General features: G+C 34.2%; 2 protein-coding genes and 1 pseudogene across 4 annotated transcripts; 2 read left to right on the plus strand and 1 right to left on the minus strand.

Moving 5' to 3' along the window:
- Positions 1 to 8,029: 8,029 nt before the first annotated feature.
- On the plus strand, positions 8,030 to 12,961 carry LOC145634559 (3-oxoacyl-[acyl-carrier-protein] reductase 4-like). Of its 3 annotated transcripts, XM_081686057.1 has the most exons (12): positions 8,030 to 8,324; positions 8,565 to 8,710; positions 8,797 to 8,850; positions 9,351 to 9,431; positions 9,556 to 9,601; positions 9,686 to 9,780; positions 9,867 to 9,899; positions 9,988 to 10,122; positions 10,226 to 10,319; positions 12,222 to 12,304; positions 12,488 to 12,552; positions 12,646 to 12,961. In XM_081686057.1, exons 1-11 carry the CDS (start codon positions 8,159 to 8,161, stop codon positions 12,518 to 12,520), a joined length of 966 nt encoding a protein of 321 aa, XP_081542183.1. In that variant the 5' UTR covers positions 8,030 to 8,158; the 3' UTR covers positions 12,521 to 12,552; positions 12,646 to 12,961. The 3 variants fall into 3 exon arrangements, with proteins under 3 accessions (XP_081542183.1, XP_081542133.1, XP_081542238.1); XM_081686007.1 differs by having other exon boundaries at positions 8,031 to 8,324; positions 12,488 to 12,961; XM_081686112.1 differs by having other exon boundaries at positions 8,032 to 8,324; positions 8,568 to 8,710; positions 12,488 to 12,961.
- Positions 12,962 to 13,145: 184 nt separating this feature from the next.
- Positions 13,146 to 14,783, plus strand: LOC145634779 (TLC domain-containing protein At5g14285 pseudogene; annotated as a pseudogene).
- Positions 14,784 to 15,109: 326 nt separating this feature from the next.
- LOC145634875 (uncharacterized) lies at positions 15,110 to 21,804 on the minus strand. Its single transcript, XM_081686242.1, has 17 exons — positions 21,627 to 21,804; positions 21,447 to 21,522; positions 20,307 to 20,438; positions 19,354 to 19,714; positions 19,172 to 19,267; positions 18,987 to 19,066; positions 18,723 to 18,798; positions 18,468 to 18,644; positions 17,618 to 17,722; positions 17,411 to 17,506; positions 17,215 to 17,307; positions 17,093 to 17,128; positions 16,962 to 17,003; positions 16,537 to 16,658; positions 16,297 to 16,423; positions 15,983 to 16,064; positions 15,110 to 15,436 (listed from the first exon to the last, which is right to left on the minus strand). Exons 1-17 carry the CDS (start codon positions 21,700 to 21,702, stop codon positions 15,360 to 15,362), a joined length of 1,854 nt encoding a protein of 617 aa, XP_081542368.1. The 5' UTR covers positions 21,703 to 21,804; the 3' UTR covers positions 15,110 to 15,359.
- Between the last annotated feature and the right edge of the window lie 1,463 nt (positions 21,805 to 23,267).

Below are 23,267 nucleotides of genomic sequence, written 5' to 3' on the forward strand. Positions count from 1 at the left end.
TACAGTTGTAGAAATGATTTGTGTGGGCATATTTTATTTAAATCTTTTTTTTTTTTTGACAGAATCTAATGATCCTTAATATAGAGCCAATAGAGGGAATCGTTACTAGTGAGAGTATGAAACTCGATTGTACAATGAGAATTGAGCAAAATACATTGAGGGGGTACTACAATAGTTTACATGATTCTCACAACCCTCATTTTCTTCATGCCTCCCATACAAATTACAGCACCACTGCAAGCCATGATCCCATATTCCCAACACCCACAGTCCAACCCACCAAATACTGATAAACTTGTATTTTCTCAAATGTGTGTATAACCATAATAAGTTAGTTTGATTAACAATTTAGGTTAAATTATGTACACATCATTACTTCGTATATACTCCGTAGAAGATATCACACATTCAAACATAGATAAAAAAGATAAAAGAGTACTCCGTATTTCATAAACAATATAAATAATGTTACAGAGTAGCTAGGAAGCTATACAATGAACCTAGGGAACAATACATAATCTAGGGACCAATACAATCATAGTAAATGCATCATCATATTTAGAGCTGGGCATGGGCCGGGTCAGCACGCGGGCGGCCCGGGCACGGCACGAGGATGGCCCGGCACGGCACGGCCCGACGGCAGGCCCGGCCCGGCACGATGGCACGCCCCTCGTGCCTCGTGCGGGCTGCGGTGAAAAAAAACCCAAAAGTGGCCCGGCACGGCACGAGCCCGGCCAATAGCCCGTGGCACGGCCCGCAGGCACGGCCCGCAGGCACGGCCCGCAGGCACGGCCCGCAGGCACGGCCCGCAGGCACGGCCCGCAGGCACGGCCCGCGGGCTAACGGCTATAAACTGGCGCTGCTCTTGTTTTTTCCCTCCAACGGCCATAAACGGCTATAAACGGCTATAAACGGCTCTATTTTCACCTATAAATACCACCCTCAACTTCCAATTCTTTCCACAACTCAATACTCATCTTCTCATCTCATTCTCTTACTCTCTTACTCTCTTATTCTCATATATTATAATTTATAAATTATAATCTCTTAATATTTCTTAATCTCTTATTCTATTATAAATTTTACATTTTTAATATTATTAGTCTACTACCAAAAAAAAAAAAAAAATTGTTATATTTACATTCGGGAAATTATAATTTCGGGAAATTATAAATTCGAGAAATTATAAATTTGGGAAAGCATTGAAGCGTCATTGTAAGATCTAACTCAACTTTATTTTAATTTGTTATTGTTATTGTTATTGTTATTGTTATTATTATTGTTATTATTATTATTATTATTATTATTATTATTATTATTATTATTATTATTATTATTATTATTATTATTATTATTATTATTATTATTATTGTTGTATACTTGGAACTACTTAATTACATAAAAACTACTTTCTATTTTAATTGTGGGTTATTTGGATTGTTGAAATCTGTCTAAGGCGGGATTTGGGCTCTGGACAACGTCGATCCTAACCATAATTTGTTACTTTGTTAGTGTTATAAACTTATAATTGTTAATTTGTTATAATTGTTAATATTGTTGTTAATTATTATTTATTAGTTAATAATCTTAATTAATCATGGCATCAAACCCGAACCAATCCTCCTCTAAAAAAGCCAAATCTAAACGACCATTGGAAGGCTCTTCTATGCCCCCCCCTACAATGCAAATCCCTACTATGCAAATCCCTACAATGGCCAATCCCACCCACCCCGGGTTTTCTACCGGTTTTCCCACCGGATTAGATCAACAAGGGACATTCCAACCATGGCAAAGCACCCAATCTCCACCTTATTATGCCTCCGCACATGATATGCCTTTTGAATTTAACTATCAAACAACTCAAGCAAGCAACACACAACCTGCCGGCTCTAGTGACCCATCCGTCCAAAATACTATTCCCACATCTGATAACCCATTCATTGAATGGTACACCGAAGAAGAAATGACCCTTTTGAAAAACCGAAAGAGTAAATGTTGGCAATATTTCTTGTTAAGTAGAGATGGTGAAAAAGCCAAGTGTAAAACTTGTGGTAATATTTATTCGGCTCCAGCCAAAGGCGGTACGGGGCACCTAAACCGACACAGTGAAAAATGTGGTGCCCCTAGTACTGACCCAACTCAACCAAAAATTTCTCAATTCCATCCTTATGGCTTCACTTACAATTATGAGAGGGATAGGGATGAACTTGGGAGAATGATAGTCCAAGCCGAACAACCTTTTCTTTTTGCTGAAAGTGATCCGTTTAACAATTACATTAAACGAGCACTACAACCCCAACACAAAAAAATCTCCCGAAAAACCGTTAAAACAGCTGCCATGAAAACTTACTTAGAATACAAAATGAAATTAATTGAAGAACTTAAAACTCTTACTTCAAGAGTTTCTATAACTTCTGATGCATGGGATGGTGGTTATGGTTTACATTATTTGTGTGTTACTTGTCATTGGGTTGATAGTGAATGGTTATTGCAAAAACGTATTATTTATTTCAAATTGCTTGAATACCCCCATACGGCCTTTAATATTTCTAATTGTATTATGAGTGCTCTTGATGAATATTGTCTTAGGGACAAAATCATGTCCATGACGTTTGATAATGCAACATCCATGACAGCTAGTGCTAATCTAATTAAACCAAACTTGCATAATGTCATAATGGATGGAGATGCATTACATATTAGATGCATTTGTCATGTTTTAAACTTGTGTGTTAAGGATGGACAAGAAGCAATTGGTCCATACTATTCCAAAATTCGAAATGCTGTTTTGTCTATTATGTCTTCTAGCAGTAGGTATCAGGAATGGAGGCGATATCTTAAGCAAAATAAGATAAAGCCTATTAGAATTAAAACGGATTGTCCAACTAGGTGGAACTCCACCTATGACATGTTGAGTCAGGCACTTTCGTATAGAGTTCCATTTTCATTGTTTTACAATAATAAGTATCCACAATTCATGATAGCAGACTCCGATTGGGATAATTGTGAAAAATATATGCAATTTTTACAATTATTATATAGTATGACTCACTGTTTTTCTTCTGTTTATGTTCCTTGCATTCATTCTTTCCTTCAAAATGCATGTTTATTTGCTCAACTTCTTTATGAACATCGATCACAACAAGATTACAATGATTATGTTCCACAAATGGAGGCTAAATGGCGTAAATATTACACTAAGCTTCCTATGGTTTATATGTTTGCTTCTATTTTAGATCCTAGATCAAAGTATGATGGCACATTTATGCTAATTGATATTTACTATGAATGCATGCAACTCGGTGATGGTGTCGAACAATATAAAAATCATGTGAAAGATAAATTTTTTGAGTTATATAGAGTTTATGAATCTAAATATGGAACCGTCACTCATTTTGCCCCTTCTCAAACATCCAAAAGCGTAAGTAAAACGGGCAAAAGTTTGGCGGCCCAAGCTGCTAACATGTTATCTAAGTTTTCAGGTAGTGGATCATCATCAAGGCGAACACAAAGCGATGTTTCGGAGTTGCAAATGTACTTAAACTACGACTTCATGAAAGGCTTGGACGAAGATTCGAGGTTGGGGATGGACATCCTAGATTGGTGGAAATCCCAAAGCACAAAGCATCCAATTTTGGCGGCAATGGCACGTGATATTTTCAGCATCCAAGCCTCCTCCGTTGCCTCGGAACGAGCTTTTAGTGCTTCGGGAAGGGTTCTAGACGATAGAAGAACAAGTTTGAAGCCCGAAACACTAGAAATGTGTGTTTGCTTGAAGGATTGGATGGATGCCCAAGAACGCATCCAAGATCGTACTTTTACGGCCAACGACAACATCGATGGTTCCGATCGTTCTGGTTCAACTAGCTCCTCCGCATTAGCTAGTGAACATGAAGCCGAAGATGAAGACGAAGAAGATAATGAAGACCTTGATTGAAGATTACCAACAACTCGAGAATTAATATTAATTAGCGAAAATTCTAGTATTTCCTATGTACTCTATTAATTAGTGAAAATGTTAGTATTTCCTATGTTGGCTATGTACTCTATTAACATTAGCCGTATAATAAAATAACAAAATAAGTTATTCATCAATTATTGTTAGTTGTACCCTTGTACTTCATATTATCTTTTACTTAATAAATTTTTATGAATGAATTTTTTCAACTTTTAATTTTATGGAATATGTTATATTGTTATTTAATTTTTGTCTAATACTTATATAGTTATATGAATAATATGATATATAGTAAATTATGAATGAACAATAAATATTAATATAATTTAAACAATATTTAATATAACTTAACTCCATAAAAAATTTAATAATTATTAAATTCAAATATTAAATTGTATAATTATTCAATTCAATTTTTTCTTTCATAAAAAAAATTCAAGTTTTTTTAAAGTTTTTTTTAATTTTTTTTTTTTAAAAAAAAAAAGAAAAAAGGGTAAGCCGTGGCCCGTGGGCCGGCACGGTGGCCGGCACGGCCCGCCTCCACCGTGGGCCGGCACGACGGGCGGCCCGGCACGGCACGACCGGCACGGTGGGCCGTGCCGTGCCGTGGACAGGGAAACCTTGAAGGCCGGCACGGCACGGCACGGCCCGCCTCCACCGTGGGCCGGCACGGCCCGGCACGACACTGTTCATGGCCCGCCTAGGCACGGCCCACGGCAGGCCCGGCACGGCCCATGCCCACCACTAATCATATTACTTAGGCTAATATTGAACAAGGTTCGTAAACCAAGTGATGAAAGATATGATGGCCGCAATAACTCCTATCACTAGAGAGATGCCAACTATAGCAGCAACCAATATACAACCAAAGAAAAATGTTATTGCTAATATGAAACGTACTATTTTCCATGTGTTACGGAGGCAACTATGAAACGTACTATAGCAGCAACAACACCCTTCAATGTTACGGAGGCAACTACATCCTCAAATGTCGTTCCTTCTTGCATCGGCGTCGGCGTTGGCGCCATACCAGATTCTATCATTCTTCTACCTGCCTTTTTCAGCTTCACACTAGACCCTTTTTATCTTATTTTTAATTTTTTCAATTTCAACTATAAGCTTTGTTTGGGGTACGGTATATATAACGATATTTGATTAGAGTTATGATAGGATTAGGGTTTCGCACAGTGTTGAGGTGTTAAAAATCAATCTGAATAAAACTTGATTTAGATTTCAATTTGTATAAAAAAATTAATTAAGCATAACTCAAATCTAACATATCATATAATCACTTCACTACTAAATAACGCTAGACAGTCAGGCTACGAGAATTTGTATAAAAATGTTATAAATTTATTCGGTATATAAGAAAGTTCGAACACTTGACCTCTTAGAAGAATAAGAGTCAATTATACTTTTATCTTTGCATAGTAAATGATATTGTAGTTTATACTACAAAGTATTAAAGACATATAGTAGTAACCTGGGGCAATGTCGACTAGTTTATTTTTTATATATAGGGGCATTTTTAGTTAGTTTTTGAATAAATGAATAGCAAATATATATATATATATATATATATATATATATATATATATATATATATATATATATATATATATATATATATATATATATATATATATATATATATCATATCATATCATATCATATAACTAATATATAAAGCTAAACTTTTAGGCAGGTCACGAGGCAGCGACACTTGGCGTTCCATCTTTTCGCCAAGTGTCACGCCACGTTGGATAGATTTAAATCATATAACTAATATATAAAGCTAAACTTTTAGCCAGGTCACGAAATAGCGACACTTGGCATTAATGCCAAGTGTCGCGCCACCTTTGATAAATTTAAATAGACTTCATGTGATAAAAAAAAAAAAAAAAAATCGTCAAGTGTTGCGCCATCTTGAATAGATTTCATAAGATAAAAAAAAAAAAATAGGTAAGAATTCTTGGATAAATTAGGTAAGCCACAAGACAACATCATTTAGCATTTAATTTTTCGCTAAGTATCCACGTTGGATAAATATAGATTGACTTTGTAGCAAAAAGATTTAATTTAGAATTCTATTTTCAATCAAATTGAATTATAATACGTAGTATAATTTTATCTTAAAAGTCCAAAAACTATCCGGGCATCGCCGGGGCACAAAACTAGTATATCTAGCCCTAATCTATATTATTTATTTATATCTATAACCAGGTTAAATCTCGTGCCATGCACGGTCATAATTAAACTTTACTCGTACAACAAAATTTATAAAGAATGATATTAATTCAACAAATTTATCCAAAAAAAATATTTGTAACAAAATAATAGTCTCTAATTAAAGATATTGATGGTCAAAGTTGTGCCTCAACAAATGTGCAAATTCAACCATAACTTATAAAAAATGGAGGAGCATAATATAATAAAATGATTTTGTTCAGTTGTTCGTAGAAATGTTATGTATATTTGTAAGATTTATACAAAGTACCCTACCAAAATTATTATTCCTATTTTTAATTAAAATAAATTTTAAGTCGGAGGAAAAAAAATTATAATAATATTATTTTTTTTTTTTGAAAGAAATTATAATAATATTATGATAATCTTGGATGATGATATATGTCAATACCTTAATTTTAAACTATGTTAGTATATTTGTAATTAAAAGATTTATAGTATATAAAATATATGTTGAAAAATAATAAAAAATAAAATAAAATTGAGTGTGATTGGATTAAATGTGTTGTCAAAATGGAAATAAGTATTATGGTAGGTTATAAAATGGAAGTCATTAAAATTTGGCAAAAAAAAAAAAAAAAAAAGGGAAAGATAAAAAGGCGGGAAAATTTTTTATGACATCGTGACAAGTGTCACTTTAGGTTCGCTTTTAGTATAGGTTAATTGATTGATTTGATTAGTACCCCTCCGTCTCTTTAGTTTTGCCCAATTGCCATTTTTTGGATGAAACTTTGACCATAAATTACCGTTAATCTATAACGATAATATTTTTTGCCCTGATGCTCTCTCATACGTGCTAATAATACTAGCAATTTTAGAGCATTCCTGAAGCGTGGCCCTAGCAAACAAAATACTGTCATCCGCAAAAAACAAGTGTGAGATCCGAGGTCCACCCCTACAAATCAGAGCCCCATGAACTTGCTTCTCCCTAGCAGCTTTGCACAATAATCCTGAAAATCATGAGTGGTTTTGTTAGATTCGTCTCATTGTATATATTTATTTTTGACATGGTATATATCTATACAAAACAGATCCTAGCTTAATTATCGGCCAGATCACGAATCAAGCCAACTAGATGGAATATTTTGGCCAACTCTTCGGATACATACGTGATGATATGTTTAGGGTTTTATGCTAACTAGGAAACTAATGAGCTAGGTTCGTTGTTGTTGCTAGCTGCTCACAACGCGCACTATCGTGTACGCTGAGAGCAAGGCCTTTATTAGGTGGATCCCTCATCCCTCGAGCAGAAGGATGGTTGGCACTGAACTCGGATGGAGTTGCTAAAGGCAGCCCTGCTTGTCGTGGAGGCCGGAGTACGTAACCAGGGATTTACATATGCTAAACAATTAGCTTGCACACAACTAACTAAAGCTTTACCATCCTATTATTATTATTATTATAACAATCATGTATCTAAAAATAAATAATGCACAATAGAGTATTTGACGCAAAGAAAAGAAAAAAAAAACTCTATATATTTCATGGTTTATTTTGATACATTGGTTTATAGAATATTTAAAAACAATTTATAAATTAAAAACCTATATAGCGCAACAAATTTGATTAACCAAAAGAGGAAGTAAGACGCCGAAACCAAGTATTCCTACTAGAGTGAAGCTCAACATAATCGCAATCAATGAAAAACCAATGTAAAATATTTCAAGTATCATATCAAAAGGGATACACTTTATTAAAATATGGTCGCGTAAAATAAGTGTAACACTTATTAAAATACGGAGGGGAGAATCGAGGCCGCCCACCTACTCATCATAAAAGTCGATGACCAAACCCGGGAAAATTTACAATTACACATTTAAACATCGTATCCATCGTCACACTTTAACTACCTCTTCGGAGCTTCCAAAGCCCTGCTACTACTACATTTCTGAAACATCTACCCATTTTCTTTCAGCAATTTCGTCGAACACTTTGTGTGCATTGGAGATAGAAATGGCCACCATTTCTGGAGCTGTTTTCAATTCATTGAGCTCTTCCTGCGACCAAAAGATCTCTCTTTTCAGACAATGCAACCCCATTTCTCGTAAATTGGAATCTTCCCAGCTTAATAATTGTCTGGGTTATCAATGTAGATCACTCCGTTCTTTTACTTCTTCAGGTAATTGATTTCTTCAATTGTTGTTGCTTTTTTTAAGATTAATTCTTCTTTTTAGGATTTGGGTTTTTTCTGTTGAGGTTGATTCTTTCTTCTGTGTTGTTTATAATCTAACACATGATTTTAGTTTGATTTGAAATTGTTATACAGATCATAATCATATAACTAAACGAATGATTTGAAATTGTTATACATATAATTTGATGATTATAGTATAATCTAACATATGATCGATCCTTCTAGTAGGTGTAAGAGCTCAAGTTGCCACAGTAAAACAACCAAATATTGAAATGGTACAAAATGTAGAAGCTCCTGTTGCTATTGTGACTGGAGCATCTAGGGGTATTGGTAAAGCAACTGCACTAGCCTTGGGCAAAGCTGGTTGCAAGGTACTTGCATTTCATTCTTCTTAATGTATGTATGCCCTGTTGCTCTTTTTTTCTTTCAATGATCATCATACTTTTCTGTGTTACAGGTCCTGGTTAATTATGCAACGTCATCAAAGGAAGCTGAACTAGTCGCGAATGAGGTACATTTGTTTTATAGATTTTTCAGCATACTTTCATGGAAGAAGTTGTTTTTTTTGTGATTTATTTTCATAAGTGTCTTACACTATGGTTAATTTACTCTCTCTACTGCTAGATAAGGGTCTGTAATGTCTCCTCTTTCTTTCCTTCTCTATTTATATAGACTTTGTGATTCCCATTTCCCTCTAACTTATTTCTCCTGCTTGTTTCCTCAAGCTTCCTAACTGATATAATGTGCATTTCCGATACCCTTCTATGGTTGGTTCATTGCCATGTTATTTAATGCTCAAAACTTAGATAATTTATTTAATGGAAGATAGGTAATCAAAAGTGAAGAATCTAGTACTGTGCTATTGATAATTCCACAATAAAAACCTCGTTGTTGAAGGGCTTTCTTGTTAATTGTGTTATGGTTCTGTGCCTATTGATGTCAGATGATGTCAATGATATTGTGCCTTATAATGCCTTACAAACTTATAGTTGAATCCTAAACTATTCCTAGATTGAGGCCTGTGGTGGGCAAGCTATTACTTTTGGAGGTGACGTATCCCAAGAATCAGACGTGGAGTCCATGATAAAAGCTGTGAGTATATTTTGCTCTTGTCACTTCTCTGTCTTCCCCCTCTGTTGTTTCCTTCCCTTTTGAGTAATCATCTAGTCTTCTACTCTATATTACTTAATTACTGTTCTTTATGTTCTACATACAGGCGACTGATGCTTGGGGAACTGTTGACATCTTAGTAAACAATGCAGGTACTGATGTTCATTTGCATATGCCAGGTCAAATTTACACTAAAGTTATATTTGCTCCTCTTAACAAATTTTTGGTACTTTCAGGAATTACAAGGGATGGTCTTCTGATGAGAATGAAGAGATCTCAGTGGCAGGATGTCATTGATCTGAATCTTACTGGTGTTTTTCTCTGTACACAGGTAGCCTGTAAATCTAATGAGTTTTGACTTTTCTCATGTCTATCCTTGAAAACTTTCAATTTATTCATGTCTGCGTGTCTTTGCAGGCTGCAGCAAAAATTATGATGAAAAAGAAGAAGGTATCATAATGTACCTGACTTCTTTCACCTCTTTTCCTGATCAGGATTCTGCATGTTTCCTGATTAAAGTTTACTGCTTGTTTCACAGGGCAGGATAATCAATATAACCTCTGTCGTTGGCTTGATAGGAAATGCAGGACAGGCCAATTACAGTGCTGCGAAAGCCGGAGTAATTGGCCTCACTAAGTCAGTCGCAAAGGAATATGCAAGCAGGGGAATCAATGTATATTTTTCATAGTATTTTTTGAAACTGTTAGTTGATACTTTCTTTGGCAGTTAGTGGTTTAGACAAATCTCAAATTTTTGTTGTACTTCTGTTATTGCAGGTTAATGCTATAGCACCAGGGTTCATTGCATCAGACATGACTTCAAATCTCGGGGAAGATATTGAGAAAAAACTCATGGCTGCCATCCCGTTAGGTATTGCAAAACATATACTATGTGATATTTTGCAAAACATTTACTACATGATTTTCTTTACCCCCCCCCCCCCCCCCCCCCAATATTTCCCCTCTTGTTGCCTGACATCGTAATATGTTATCTTGTTTTTACTTTCCAAGAAACATTCTCTTATCTTTGCCTGATGATTATGTAGAAAACTGTCGTTAACTTGGGTATCCACTGTTCTAGATTTTTCTTGCCAACCATGTTGGATGACACTTTTTTTGTCTGATTTAATTTTCATTAAACAAGGCAAGGACCTTGTCTCCAAAAGATTCGAAGAGACCAATCTAAGATTCATGCTTTTTGCACAAGCCTTTGAATGTTTATATCTCCAGTCTCATCTTTATGCTATTCTTTGCTATGATATTATTTCAAGATAGGTAACAGGGAGTATTTTAAAGTTCTAAGAAGCATGTACAAAATGGAAACTTTATTCTTGGTATGAGAAGTTTGATGAGATCCTTACACTTGCTTCTTTTTGTTGGAAGTTGAGATCTTAAATCTCCGAAAAGTATCCTACATTTTGGTCTAGTACTTTTTATGATATGATCAATTCGATTTCTAATCATAAAAATATACTTTCATCTCTTACTTCAACAAGTTCAGCAGCAAGCATAACATCCTTGCTTTGACTATGGAGAAAACTTGCAATTAGCTTAAAATACTTTGGGTTGGGGAGATATATATTCTTTATTCTGGTAAGCTATATGGATATATTGGATCATTAATGATCTTATTGATTTTTGGGAAAGATCTTTGACAAGATGCTCATTAGGTTAGGTTATCCATCATTTTTCTTCCATGTATTGTCTTTCTTCAGTACTCAGTGAGACAATGTCAAACATTTGCGGTTAAACTGGTGAAATTGTCAATTGGAACTCTCATAGTTCCATCAGAAGGTATCTTTAAGGGTGGGAGTTGGCAGAGCTTGCTATTCTAGTAGCATGTTCTTCATTGAATTTTGAAACAAGCTTATTCATCTATTTTAGCGGTGTGCTTTGTACTTTTCTAGCTCTTTTTATACTCGAAAAAATTTCTTCAAGGAACTTCAAGTCAACATCCTTGTCTGGAAATATAGGGTCTTAATGTGAATCAAGATTTTATGAATAGCTGTGATAGAGAAACTTTAAGGTTTGGAAAGAGTTGATAAATGATTCCACAATTTGATGTTGAGTTTTAAGCTTTACTGGAAAATGTACCTAGTATCTCCTTGGGGACTTGCTCTCTAGACTATTGGCTTTCCAAAAGTTTTTTCTTCAGATGTACAATGACAAGACATGAACATGGGTGCTCTCTTTGTGTTTTCCTTGATTGTGGAGGGTTACTGTTTGTTTTCCCCTTGATCTGAAAAAAGAGAAACAACCAACTTAATAAATTTTTCTATAAGAATTTGAAATTTTCTTAAATAAAAAGGGGAAAGAAAGATTTTGGCTTTCCATGTAGTGGGAAACACTTTGTTAAATTCTTAGTTCATACAAAGTAATAGGTTAGGCTGGCTTTTTCTTTCAAAGTTTCTCAAAACTAGATAATCTTTTTCTTAAGTTTCTTTTGAAAGTCCTCTATGTGTCTTTTTGTTAAAAGATGTTACTTTTACTATTACTGTGCCAAGCATTATTCAAAATTTCTTGATCTGTATATATGCCTCTAAGCTGATCCATGTATTTGGATGCGAAATTGTATTATATTCTGGCCTGGCATGTCCCCTTTATCTCTAGTGTCTTGCAGTATATACTGTTAAAACATTCAAAGCTGTTATGAAGGCTTCCGTGAATTAATTGCAGTATTGCCATCAAATAATTATCAATTCACGATTGAAATTAAATTTAGTATTGTGAAGAAATCCTGTGTGATTTATATACATCTTGTTTGTGGGTTCAGGGAGGTATGGTCAACCAGAAGAAGTTGCTGGATTAGTGGAGTTTTTAGCCCTTGATCCGGCAGCCAGTTATATAACTGGACAGGTTTGTGGATCTTCTGTTTCCCTGTTTGTTTCTAAAGAGTTTCCCCTAATAACTTCCTGCTCTATAATATGTATGAAGTGCATTTCTTTGTATCAGTTGCATTTTATTTGCGCCTTGTCTTTAGCCTTTGATTAAACTTCCAAGTTTGCTCTTATATTTTTGGGGTTTATATCTGTCATACAGGTGGTAACAATAGATGGAGGAATGGTTATGTAAAGTGCTTAGTGATCCCAGCATCGAGGCAGAAGGCGTTTCAGAACTCTCGTTAGTACCCGTATACTTTATAATGCTCTAGCCTGAATTGAATTAATTTCGTCCATTGCAATCTGCGATGTTATCAGGATCATATTCGTCCTGATGATCAGATGAATAAAATGACCCAGGTGTTACGGACGATGATTGAAGTTCAGTTGATAGGTGAACAAGGCTAGTAATAAGGCAAAAACAGTGATTTTTTAATTTTTTTGGCTGCAGATGTTATCACTTACCCCCTAGTAATAGTATACATGTATTTGATATTGGTGTTGAAGAGCTAATTGACAGCTTTCCACTGTATTGTTTGATGATGATGAGTGATTAAACCTTTAGACAAGTATAATAAAGTCTTTATGTATGTTAAAAATACAAAGAATGAAAGAACTGTGTTGTTTGAATGTGAATGATATTTGTGAATGGTTAGGATTTGATGTACAATAAAACTTGCCATATATCTTTATGCATTTTTGTAACAAATGGAAATAGGGCATCCCAAATTCCCAATCCACAAGTTGAAGACTGTTAGTCTACCCAATGGCCGCTGTGTATATAATCCATCTGTAATAGACTGTAATAGAATTTGATAGATAGCGAAGTTCCGCTGGTACCCGATAGATAATCCCCCTTGATTAGCCTGATAGGTAAATGTAGCTATCTCTGTACTTTGGTGTTATGTAAAACATCTCATTCAATAATCGAACATCTCCGACTCGGATAATATTTTTCTTAATTATGTGGCTTAAGACAAACAAGAAGGGAATATCCCCTTAATAAAAAAAAAACCATCACAAAAATTTTAAAAATACAACATGAAAGTGATTGCAATTTGCAAATCTAAAGGTGTTTACTTGACGCAATCACAGTATGAAAACAACCAAGGACTCTTTGATTTTTTTTATTCTTTATTTTTTATTTATTTATTTATTTATTGAAGAAAGGAGGACTCTTTGATTTTATCATAAAATGATTCTCAGGAATCTGACTTTTTATGCGCACCCTTATAAAATTTTACAATTCATTGTCACATCTAATTTCATATTTATTCGACCTTTACCAATTATAATAAGCTAACTTAAACCCCCAAAAGTCAAAATATATCATAGCAGTTCCATTTATTCATTATCTAATCATTATATTATACCAATTTTTTATCATCTATAAAAAATTTTGTTCATTATTTCTCTTGTCAAATTATTCAAGCTTTAATTTTTAATTAGTTTGCATTATTATCATGGATATTACAGCTCAATTATCCTCTTGTTATGACCTTAAACTTCCTCAATTCTTGCTTTTTTTTACATCAATCTATGTTTTTGCACACAAAATCTTTCAAAATTGGGGTCCAAAGCACCGTTATGATGCATGTAGTTGCTTCTTATCATTATCTCATGGAACCCCATCAGTTATTTTAGCAGTTTTTGCATTGTTTTTGGTTAAAAATACAAATAACCAAGAAATCCCATCAACAATTTTTGTATCAAAAAACACCCCATTTCAAAATTTAGTGCTTGAATTTAGCTCAAGTTATTTTATAATGGATCTTATTCATTACTTTGTTTTTAACCCAAAAAATGTGCTTTTTATTGCTCATCATTTGGCTAGTCTATTTGGTCTTCTTACTTGCAGGTTTGTGGCTAATCATGGGGCTTTTGCTATATTAGTAATCCTGGTTCTTGCTGAGGTAACTAGTCCAGTGCAGAATGTATGGTCATTGGCAAGGTTACGAAAGGCCGATTTTCGTGTAGCGAAACAGGTGTATGATTACTTGTCACCAAGGTTTTACACATTCTATACTGCTGTTAGAGGTGTGTTTGCACCTCTGTTTGTGATCAAGATGGGTTTTGTGTATGCTAGTGGCGCGACGAATAGCGTGATTCCAAGATGGGTTTGGTGTTCTTGGATGTTGTTGACTGTGTCTGGTATCATGGGTAGCTTGTTGTGGATTTTGAATCATTGGATTGAGTTTTACAAAGAAAGTTTGTGCAAGAAAGAGAAGTTGAAATGATGAATGATATAATCTACTTGTATTATTTGTGGTGTATTTTGTTTTTTTTTTGACAAAATGTTATTTATAGTGTATTCTAGTTTATTAGCAAGTGTGTATAATTTACCAATAATTGGTTAGTGTTGACTAGTGTGATTGTACTTTCTGGGTTGTATTAATGAATCTGTAAATATTTTAAACAGATGATTAAATATCGTTAGTTTTTCTTTGGTTCGTTAATGTACAGTATGAATAACTCTGCAACTTATATAATCCAAAATATTTTCATTGTTTACATTTATACATTATTGAGAAAAGACTACCCTAACCTTCCCATGTAATTTTCTTTTTTAACAAATAAACCACACAAAAAAAGTTTTTATTATTAATTAATTAATTAATTTTTTTACATTACAGGTAGAAGAAGCCTATTCCCTCAAAAAAAAAAAGGTAGAAGAAGCCTAGGTTTTAAAAGAATTCATTAATGATATATAGGAAGACAATAATGAAGTCAGAAGGTTTTAAGGAACTGTATTTGTCTCATAATTTATAAAAGCATATTATGATTGAAACATACAATTAAAGGTTCTTGTTTCTAAATGATAGTACAGAAAGATACATTAGTACCATACAAAGTACACGTATAAGCTAATTCCTAACCCAAAATAATAAATAAAAATGGAGCAGTATATACATAGACTGAAATTTGAGAATTGGACTCGAATTTCAAGTCCAAATCCAGTACCAATTTTTTTTTCGTGTCCAGTCCAATCGACTGGGGTTATACCTCTGTTTTTAACTTCTACATTGGGAGATCTATATGCGGATGATTGAACCGTATGCTGTCTCTGGAATTCCATTGTAGTAAATTTCTACAAATGTACCACCTCCTATACCCTTGGCTAGGGATGGCAATATTAAGTGGATATCCACTAACCCGCTCCACCCGCAATAAATAAATGGACGAAAATCCGAATTAAATGGATGAGAAGCGGGTGATGGATGAAGCGGATGATGGATCGGATCGGATATGGATGATACTTTTTTCACCCGCTAACAATCCACCCACCCGTTTAACATATATTAATTTTTTAATCAAAGAATTTTAATAATAAAATATGAAATGTGCAAGAAAATTATATGTATTTTTTGTTGCAAATTAATTTTTCAAACAATATATTGTTATTGTTTCCTTTTTAATTAATAAAATTAATAAAACTATTGTACAAATAACCAAATATTAAAGTTTATGTGTTTTTTTTCAACTTTAATACTCATCCATTAGTCATCCGCTCCATCCGTTTCATCCGCGGATGATGGACGGATGGATATGGATGATGGGTGAAGCGGATGATGGATGGATGTGGATGGAGCGATTAGAGTAATGGATGGATGCGGGTGAAGCTCCACCCGATCCGAATCCGATCCATTGCCATCTCTACCCTTGGCCAGTCTACCAGGATTCACACATAGGCATTTGACATGCTCCTGTTCTTTAACTTCTTCATTGAGCGAAAGCACCTGTGTTTTTACAAAAAGGATTTTGAGTAGATTACATTTTCATTGAACTCAAACAAGAAATTTGGGGATATATACCCCCTGGAATATCCTATCGAAAGACCCTTCCAGAATCCAATCTTACTCCCAGTCAAGTAACGAAGGAACAAAAAAATGAGCAAGAAATGAAAAACCTGCACTTGCACATGAAACTTGGGCATGGAAGCAAGAAAAAAGCTGTTTCTTTAGTTATTACCTTTACAAAAGGAGCCAAATCAGACGGTAGAATGAGCATATGTGGGATTGAAGAAAGATCTAAAGCTTCAGGAGCAATAGAGAAGTCCAACGGAACACTCTCAGCTGGTGGATATAAAGGGTAGAAGCTGTTATACAAAGAAAAAAATAATAAGGAAACATGAAACATCCATTCTGACTATTTGAGAACACAAAATAAATTAAGTAAAAATTCTTCCAGCAAAGAGAGGCCATATCATGCCTGCGTTGGTTGATAATATGAGTGGCCAATCTGCTCAAACGGGACCCTGATGTCAGATTCTTGGATATCTCTTCTCCACCCAGATGCTTTATGACATCTACAGAGCAGCATCCTACCTTCACCTGCAAATCACACCATTAACTGATTAACCATCATCCAGAATTGTGTGTTACATAAATTAATATCAAGTCTTGGACCCTAGTTCAATATTATAGAAAGATAATCGACCAATAACACGAAAGATAAATGCAAGACAAGACATTTCTCATCATGGCTCCAGTTTGGTCAGCAATACAGAACCAGAAAGATTAATGCAAGACAAGACTTTTCTCATCATCACAATGAAGCTTAGGACACAAGGTATGAACTCTTTTCAAGAAACTTAATAAATGTGTAATATTAGACAGCAGACAGCTAAAACTGACCTCATTCGCATCAAATATTCCTGGATTGGCAAGACACATAATCTGGCATAAATAAAAAGGAACTCAGGTTCTATTTGATGTCAGAGTTAAAAGGGAAGTTCATGGCACACGTTCTGAGAATCTTTATTTACCTGGTCTTTCATCTCAGGGTTCAAGTCAAAAGGAGGCTGCAAGCCAATGTAGGAATTAATATTAATGTTAATACTCACCTAACCATGAATGTACGAAGTGATAAAGTACAATAGAAATTTACCTGAGGGAAAACATGATCATGGTTAGCGTCTCGTGTAGATGGCACCAAAAGCACACGAGTGGAAGAACCCATGTATTCAACATGATCTCGCAACTGAAAAGAAAAAAATGATCTCACATTGATTATTAGTGCTTATAATGATTGCTCAGCTCCTCTGGCTGCAGAAACAACAAATTCTGGCATCAGAGGAAAATACCCTTGTGATGATTTCATGTTGAAATACTTCATCAAAGCTCCGGTTAAAGGTTGGTTTCTGGATCTCAGGGTGTTCAGAATCAACAAAAGGTCCCAACTGATGAATAGGCCAAACAATGTCATACAAACATTTTTCAACTTCTAAAGAAACCACCAGAACATAAGTACTAATGCTCTTTATTTTTTTGATGGAAACTAATGCTCTTACCAATATAAGCAACTGTGGCTGCTTTCTAGTTGCATATGCAAGAAGCTCTTTTAAAGGCTCGAATAACAAGTTGTCTGTCGTGGTGAAAGGTCCTGCTGCCACAATCTGATAAAATTCCATATAGTAAGCAAAAGGCTGAATAAGAGTCCAACAAGCTTGATAATCGAACATGATACACCAGATGGAATAACATCTTATGTCCAAATTGACAAAATGGTGACCACATACAGCTATTAGTTCACATTTTTCTTCACGTTCCTTTAGCAACATTTGAAATTTACTCAATTCAGAGATGTGGTAATTTTCAGCTGGTCTCATTAAGATCATGCTCACACAACAATTACCAGAATTTGGTTTTAAGGAAAGCAAACTATTGAAGGTGCTTGCAGCACAACAGAGTGATTTGATGTATTTGGTTGTAGCAAACCCATGTAAATTCTAAGAACCAAGCAGGCAAGCATTAATGTATGGAAGTTGGGACATCAGGCCTTGCTTGATTTCATATCAATTATGATCTCAGTCCTTGCTTTAACTCAGTTAAATTTATAAAATATGGATTTTATGACATCTTGGGATGATGGCTGATTATCCTTGTAAACCATCACTTATAAGTTACTAACTTCATTTTCTCATGAACTTCACAACTGAGGCATAATAAATTTTCTATGTATTACGATATATTATAATCGTAAATGTATTCCATGCTCTTTTTTAACTAAGCAAGATGTTAGAAGCAAATAATACCAATACAAATTGCAGCACACATTTTTCATATGTAAGGTCTGATATTTTAAAGACAGCAATAGTATTCTGTTGCAAGCTTGGAATTGCCCAATCAACATTTTCTTACCACTGATAGTTCAGCCAGTGCAGGTGATTGAAAGTTGGAAAGACCCTCTTCATTCAGAGCTAATTTCTTTGCAGGATGAAGATTAATATCAGAGGAGGGTAACAGAGGAATAGCATCCACTAATTTCGAAGCAACTAAGCAGTGCCCACTGGGGTTGGTTCCAACAACGCCCACCACCTGAAAAACATTTTCATCAATTCAGAAAATCCAAAAATACATATTAAGAATACACGTCATAACATATTCCATCAATACCTGTCCTGGAAAAATGGAATATTGGTTCACTTTTTCTAATTCAAGGCGTACATGTTCTCCTCCTGAATGCTCAATGCTGACACAAAGATAAAACAGCCAAATTATAAGGAGAAAGTTAGAATTTAAAATTGTACTCAGGCTGAAAAATGTTACATGAACTCACAAGAAAATTGAATGCTTGAATTGTCGCATATGAAAATTCTCTTTACCACTTCATTAAAATTTTTAAGCACTAGTATGACAATAAAGAGAACATGAAAGTACCTGCTTTGTAATAAGACTGATTTTTCATTAAGACGGCCTTCTCCGTCACAACAGATCATTCCAACAGCAAACATGCTTTTCTGATAAATGATCCAATAAGATGAGTAGGTGTTCGGAAGACTGTGTGATAAAGAAGTAAAGGAGCTACCGTATTATACATGAAACTATCTAAAAATCTACAATACCTGAGAGGCTACTGTAGGATCTGTTGGTTCTTCATATTGTCCAGAAGCAAGAAATGATGATGTATGCCTTTTGATGCGGTTCACAAGATAAATAAACTGCATCACCAAATAAACATGAATTCAGCTTGATAAAGTATTTAGGTTTTATAATGATACATTTCACTACAAGAAGCATTAAGTACCCTGTCTTCAATTTTATCATACATAAATCTGCAACCAGGTTCTGGCTTGGATCCATGAATCACTAAAGAGCACCTATTCTTTGGTTGAGCCTTTCGAATAAATTCATCTCCCATATCTTCATCTTCAGTTTCTTTGTTTCCCTTTTCCGTGATAGGCTCAGTCTTGGTATGGTACTGAACCACAAATTTGTTGGTTCTCTGTCCAAAGGGTGTCAGAATGTTTGACTGCTTACTGGATGAAACAGGGCTTCCATTTGTTCCATGCCCTAAGTCGCCTAACTCTTCATATCGAGCCAAGGGTTTGTCAGTTGGAGTGTCTAAAATACCTTCTTTCGTATCTATTGGTTCATCGTTCAATATCCTGTACAAAAGACTTGACTTCAATATCACATACGTAAACAGATATATTATGCTTGTGAAATAAGATTACAAAGATTAAATGACAAATTACAATCCTGGAGACTTTACGATTACAAATGGAGTAGTTCACTTGAGCTAGTCAATCTTTTAAACAATAATATGAATTTGGAGGAAATATTCAAGTGACCATTGATGGCTGTAAAGTGTAAACTGTCATAAGGAGTAGAAAAGGCATCGATCTGTTCAACAAATTAAGTGACCCATGATTTGATCCATATCTTCAAAATTTCTGGTATTTAAAACATGTACTATCCTCTTTCAAATAACTAATGTGAACTTGGAAGATATGTTCATGTGAACATTGATGGCTGTAAATAAGTCATACCAATTAGAAAAGACATCAATATGTTCAATATTAGGCACATAGATGATCCATGATCTGATTTATATGTACATCAAAACAAATGGACAGCAGTCACAGCACCAGAAATCTAGGGATGCCAACATAGCTTGTGCAAGAGAAGGCATAGCAAAATAAACTTTACAAAAGTAGTAACAGAGTACAAATAGATCATTACAGTCCAGATACTCACATATCTACATCACGAAAGGAGTATGCATGCCAACCAGACTCCTCTTTTATAAATGCTTCTTTCTGCTCGTTTTGCAGGTGCAACAAAAATCCATCCATTTCAGCATTTTGTACAGTAGACTCATTCAATTGCCTGTAACACATCAATTTAGTTAGATGTGGCTACATGACATGCAAGCTTGCAAAAAAATTGGCATAAAGTACAGATAGCCACCATGTTCACTTTAATTTCCTAATTAATGAAGCAGTAAAAAATTCAATCCATCAAAAGAACAAACATATCAATCCAAGCTCAAGTTGTTACTGCTCCCTTTCCATTGATCTCAAGGTCGTGTAATTCATTAAGTCCACAACAGTGACAACACTAATACTATGTTAGTTCAATAAGTGTAAAAGGCAGTAGCTCTTCCTACTCTCCTCCCTCCAGCGCCCTTCCCTTGGAAATTATGGGAATACTCATCGTAACTTGATAGCTATCACAATTTCAAGTTATGTTTACTTTTCTTATCATTTGACTTATTGACTTCACACTCTTTATACTTAAGATATGCACAAAAAACATATCTCAAAGAAAAAGAGAAAGTTCCTGCTGGCAATACACCACGAGACTATCCAATTACTAGGCACAATTGCAGTCCTCCTTACTCTACATTCAATAGGGGAACCACACACTTGTTATACTTAAGTTTCACAAAAAATATAAAAAATCCACTCTGAAATGAATCCTAAGTTTCTTTAGGCAATACTCCTAGACCACACCCCATTTTCGAAAAAATACTCTCTCATCGTAGACAACTTAAAAAAATGATTGTTAATCCAAAGAATTTATTTGCTATCATTAATCATAGCTACCTAATATTATCATTAACCTACAATATGAAAATTTTAGAAAATTCAGCTCAACCCCCTAATATAAAATATTGAGCCATTTTATAAGTCTAGCATACAACGGGTGTATAGTATACAACATGACTTAAGCATCCAAATGCGGAACCATTAACTTGGAACTCAATCAGCAATAGAATTAATTTGACTGAATCCATAAAATTCCAAAAATTAAAAAATTTAAAAAAAAAAAAAAAAAACACAATACGAAGTATTAATTAAAATGTAAAACACTACAAGATTAAACTGGGGTGACCTGTTGAGATAGTAAAGTTCCCAACTTGACACTAGATCTGAAGGCGTAAGCTTGTATTCTGTACAAAAAGTAAGACCTGCAACCCAAATAGTAAAAATTAAGGAAAAATAACTTTAAAATCAGCAAAATTAGGGGAAAAAACCCCAGAAAAATTGGGGGGAATGAAGAGAAATTGATTACATTTGTTGAGGACAACATCTTCATCGGCGATATTGAAACCACTTTTATTGAATTCTGCTTTAATTTCTGCCTCCATTACTGGATTTCTTCGGAATTTAGGGTTTGCGAAATTGAGGGGTTTTGGAGTTGAATGAGTGAGTGACAAAAAGAAGAGAGAGATTTTGCAAATGGCGGGAAACTTCAGCGGGTAACCGGGTTTAGTAATCAATACGGAATAATCCACTTCTTAACCATACAATCGACTCATGGTGAGCCGTAAAAAAAATTGTTCTCTATTTCATAATGTTAATCCCATATGGAATCAATTACATAAAATATATTTGAAATCTAACATTAAAAGTACAGCATAATTTATAATTAGGTTACATTATTTAACTTTTTTTATTTTTTATCAGGAAAGCATAAGTTATAAACTTATAATTGCATAATTTAAGGTAAAAATTTCTTGCTTATTTAGAGTTATGTCATCAATCTACAATCAATTAATTCCAAAAAAAATCAAGGGTAGATTTTTTAAAACACCCAAAATAGTATATAGGACTAACATTATAAAACGGAGGAAGTACAAAAAAGGTAAAATCGTTATTTACCCCATGAATTTAGATTAATATCATTGGGTGATAAAATAATAACACTAGATATTAGTGGTATTAATTATTAAATACCTTTCCTAGTGGTAATTTTAAAACTTTAAGTTGTATGATTTTTTTTACATATGAAATATTTTTTATATTATTCAGATATACGATTAGAACGGTGGTCCTCTTTAGTCTTTTTTTCACCATTTTTTGCACGTGAATACAATAGGACAAAATACGTGAGTGTCACACCACCTTTTTCTTTGTTCCTTTCTCTCTTGCATGTGAACATGGGCGGATCTAGGGGGTTCATTGAACCCCCAGATTTTTTGATAAAAAATTATAAGTTTTGATTTTTTTTTTATTTTTTATTTTTAAAATAAGGTTAAAACAAATTTTTGTGAAGTAAATAAACAAATATGTAACTCTGGCACATTGGTAAGGGATTGACTAATAGAGTAGTGAGACTCCTCTTGATCATGGGTTCGAGACCAACCACCCTCATTTTTTTGTTTTTTTGTTTTTGTTTTTTGTTTTTTTTTTTTCCCTCTTTCGATTTCTTCCGTTGTTCTTCATGAGTTAGTCCATAGTTGGGTCATTAAATTTAGGAGTGGGTCATTAATTTTAGGAGTAGTATGTTGGTCATTTTGTTATTAAGTTAGAGAGTTAAATGAATTTAGAAGTTAATGAGTTTATTTAGTGGGTTAAACATGGCATTATACTTTCAGTTTTTAGGCTTATTATTTGTTGTTTGTTAGCCTACATATATGGCTCTTGTATTTGGTGAAGTAAGCATGAAGAAATATTATGAGTTCTTTATTTTACTTGCTTCATACTTATCTAATATTATTATTGTTTTTATCCTTTAGTACGTATTAGTTTCAACAGTCCTCTTATTCCTCTACTCCTCTTAATTCTTAAATCATTATTTGTTTGTAAATTAGTGATAATTAGATTAATTATTGATTTGTTTAATTAGTTTTGATATATTGTTGACGTACAAATTGAATTTAGAAACTTAGAATTTAAAATTTTTACTTGGCCTTTTAATTGATAATTAGAA

The sequence above is a fragment of the Chenopodium album genome, chromosome 1 (genome assembly GCF_948465745.1).
Source record: "Chenopodium album chromosome 1, dcCheAlbu1.1, whole genome shotgun sequence".
NCBI classification, from domain to species: domain Eukaryota; kingdom Viridiplantae; phylum Streptophyta; class Magnoliopsida; order Caryophyllales; family Amaranthaceae; genus Chenopodium; species Chenopodium album.

Coding starts and splice junctions, on each gene's coding strand:
- LOC145634559 (XM_081686057.1), top strand. CDS start 8,159: ATGGCCACCATTTCTGGAGCTGTTTTCAATTCATTGAGCTCTTCCTGC. Junction 8,325..8,564: donor CCGTTCTTTTACTTCTTCAG/GTAATTGATTTC, acceptor CGATCCTTCTAG/TAGGTGTAAGAGCTCAAGTT. Junction 9,900..9,987: donor TTATGATGAAAAAGAAGAAG/GTATCATAATGT, acceptor CTTGTTTCACAG/GGCAGGATAATCAATATAAC.
- LOC145634875 (XM_081686242.1), bottom strand. CDS start 21,702: ATGGAGGCAGAAATTAAAGCAGAATTCAATAAAAGTGGTTTCAATATC. Junction 19,268..19,353: donor ATGATAAAATTGAAGACAGG/GTACTTAATGCT, acceptor TTGGTGATGCAG/TTTATTTATCTTGTGAACCG. Junction 19,067..19,171: donor ATCCTACAGTAGCCTCTCAG/GTATTGTAGATT, acceptor ATCATTTATCAG/AAAAGCATGTTTGCTGTTGG.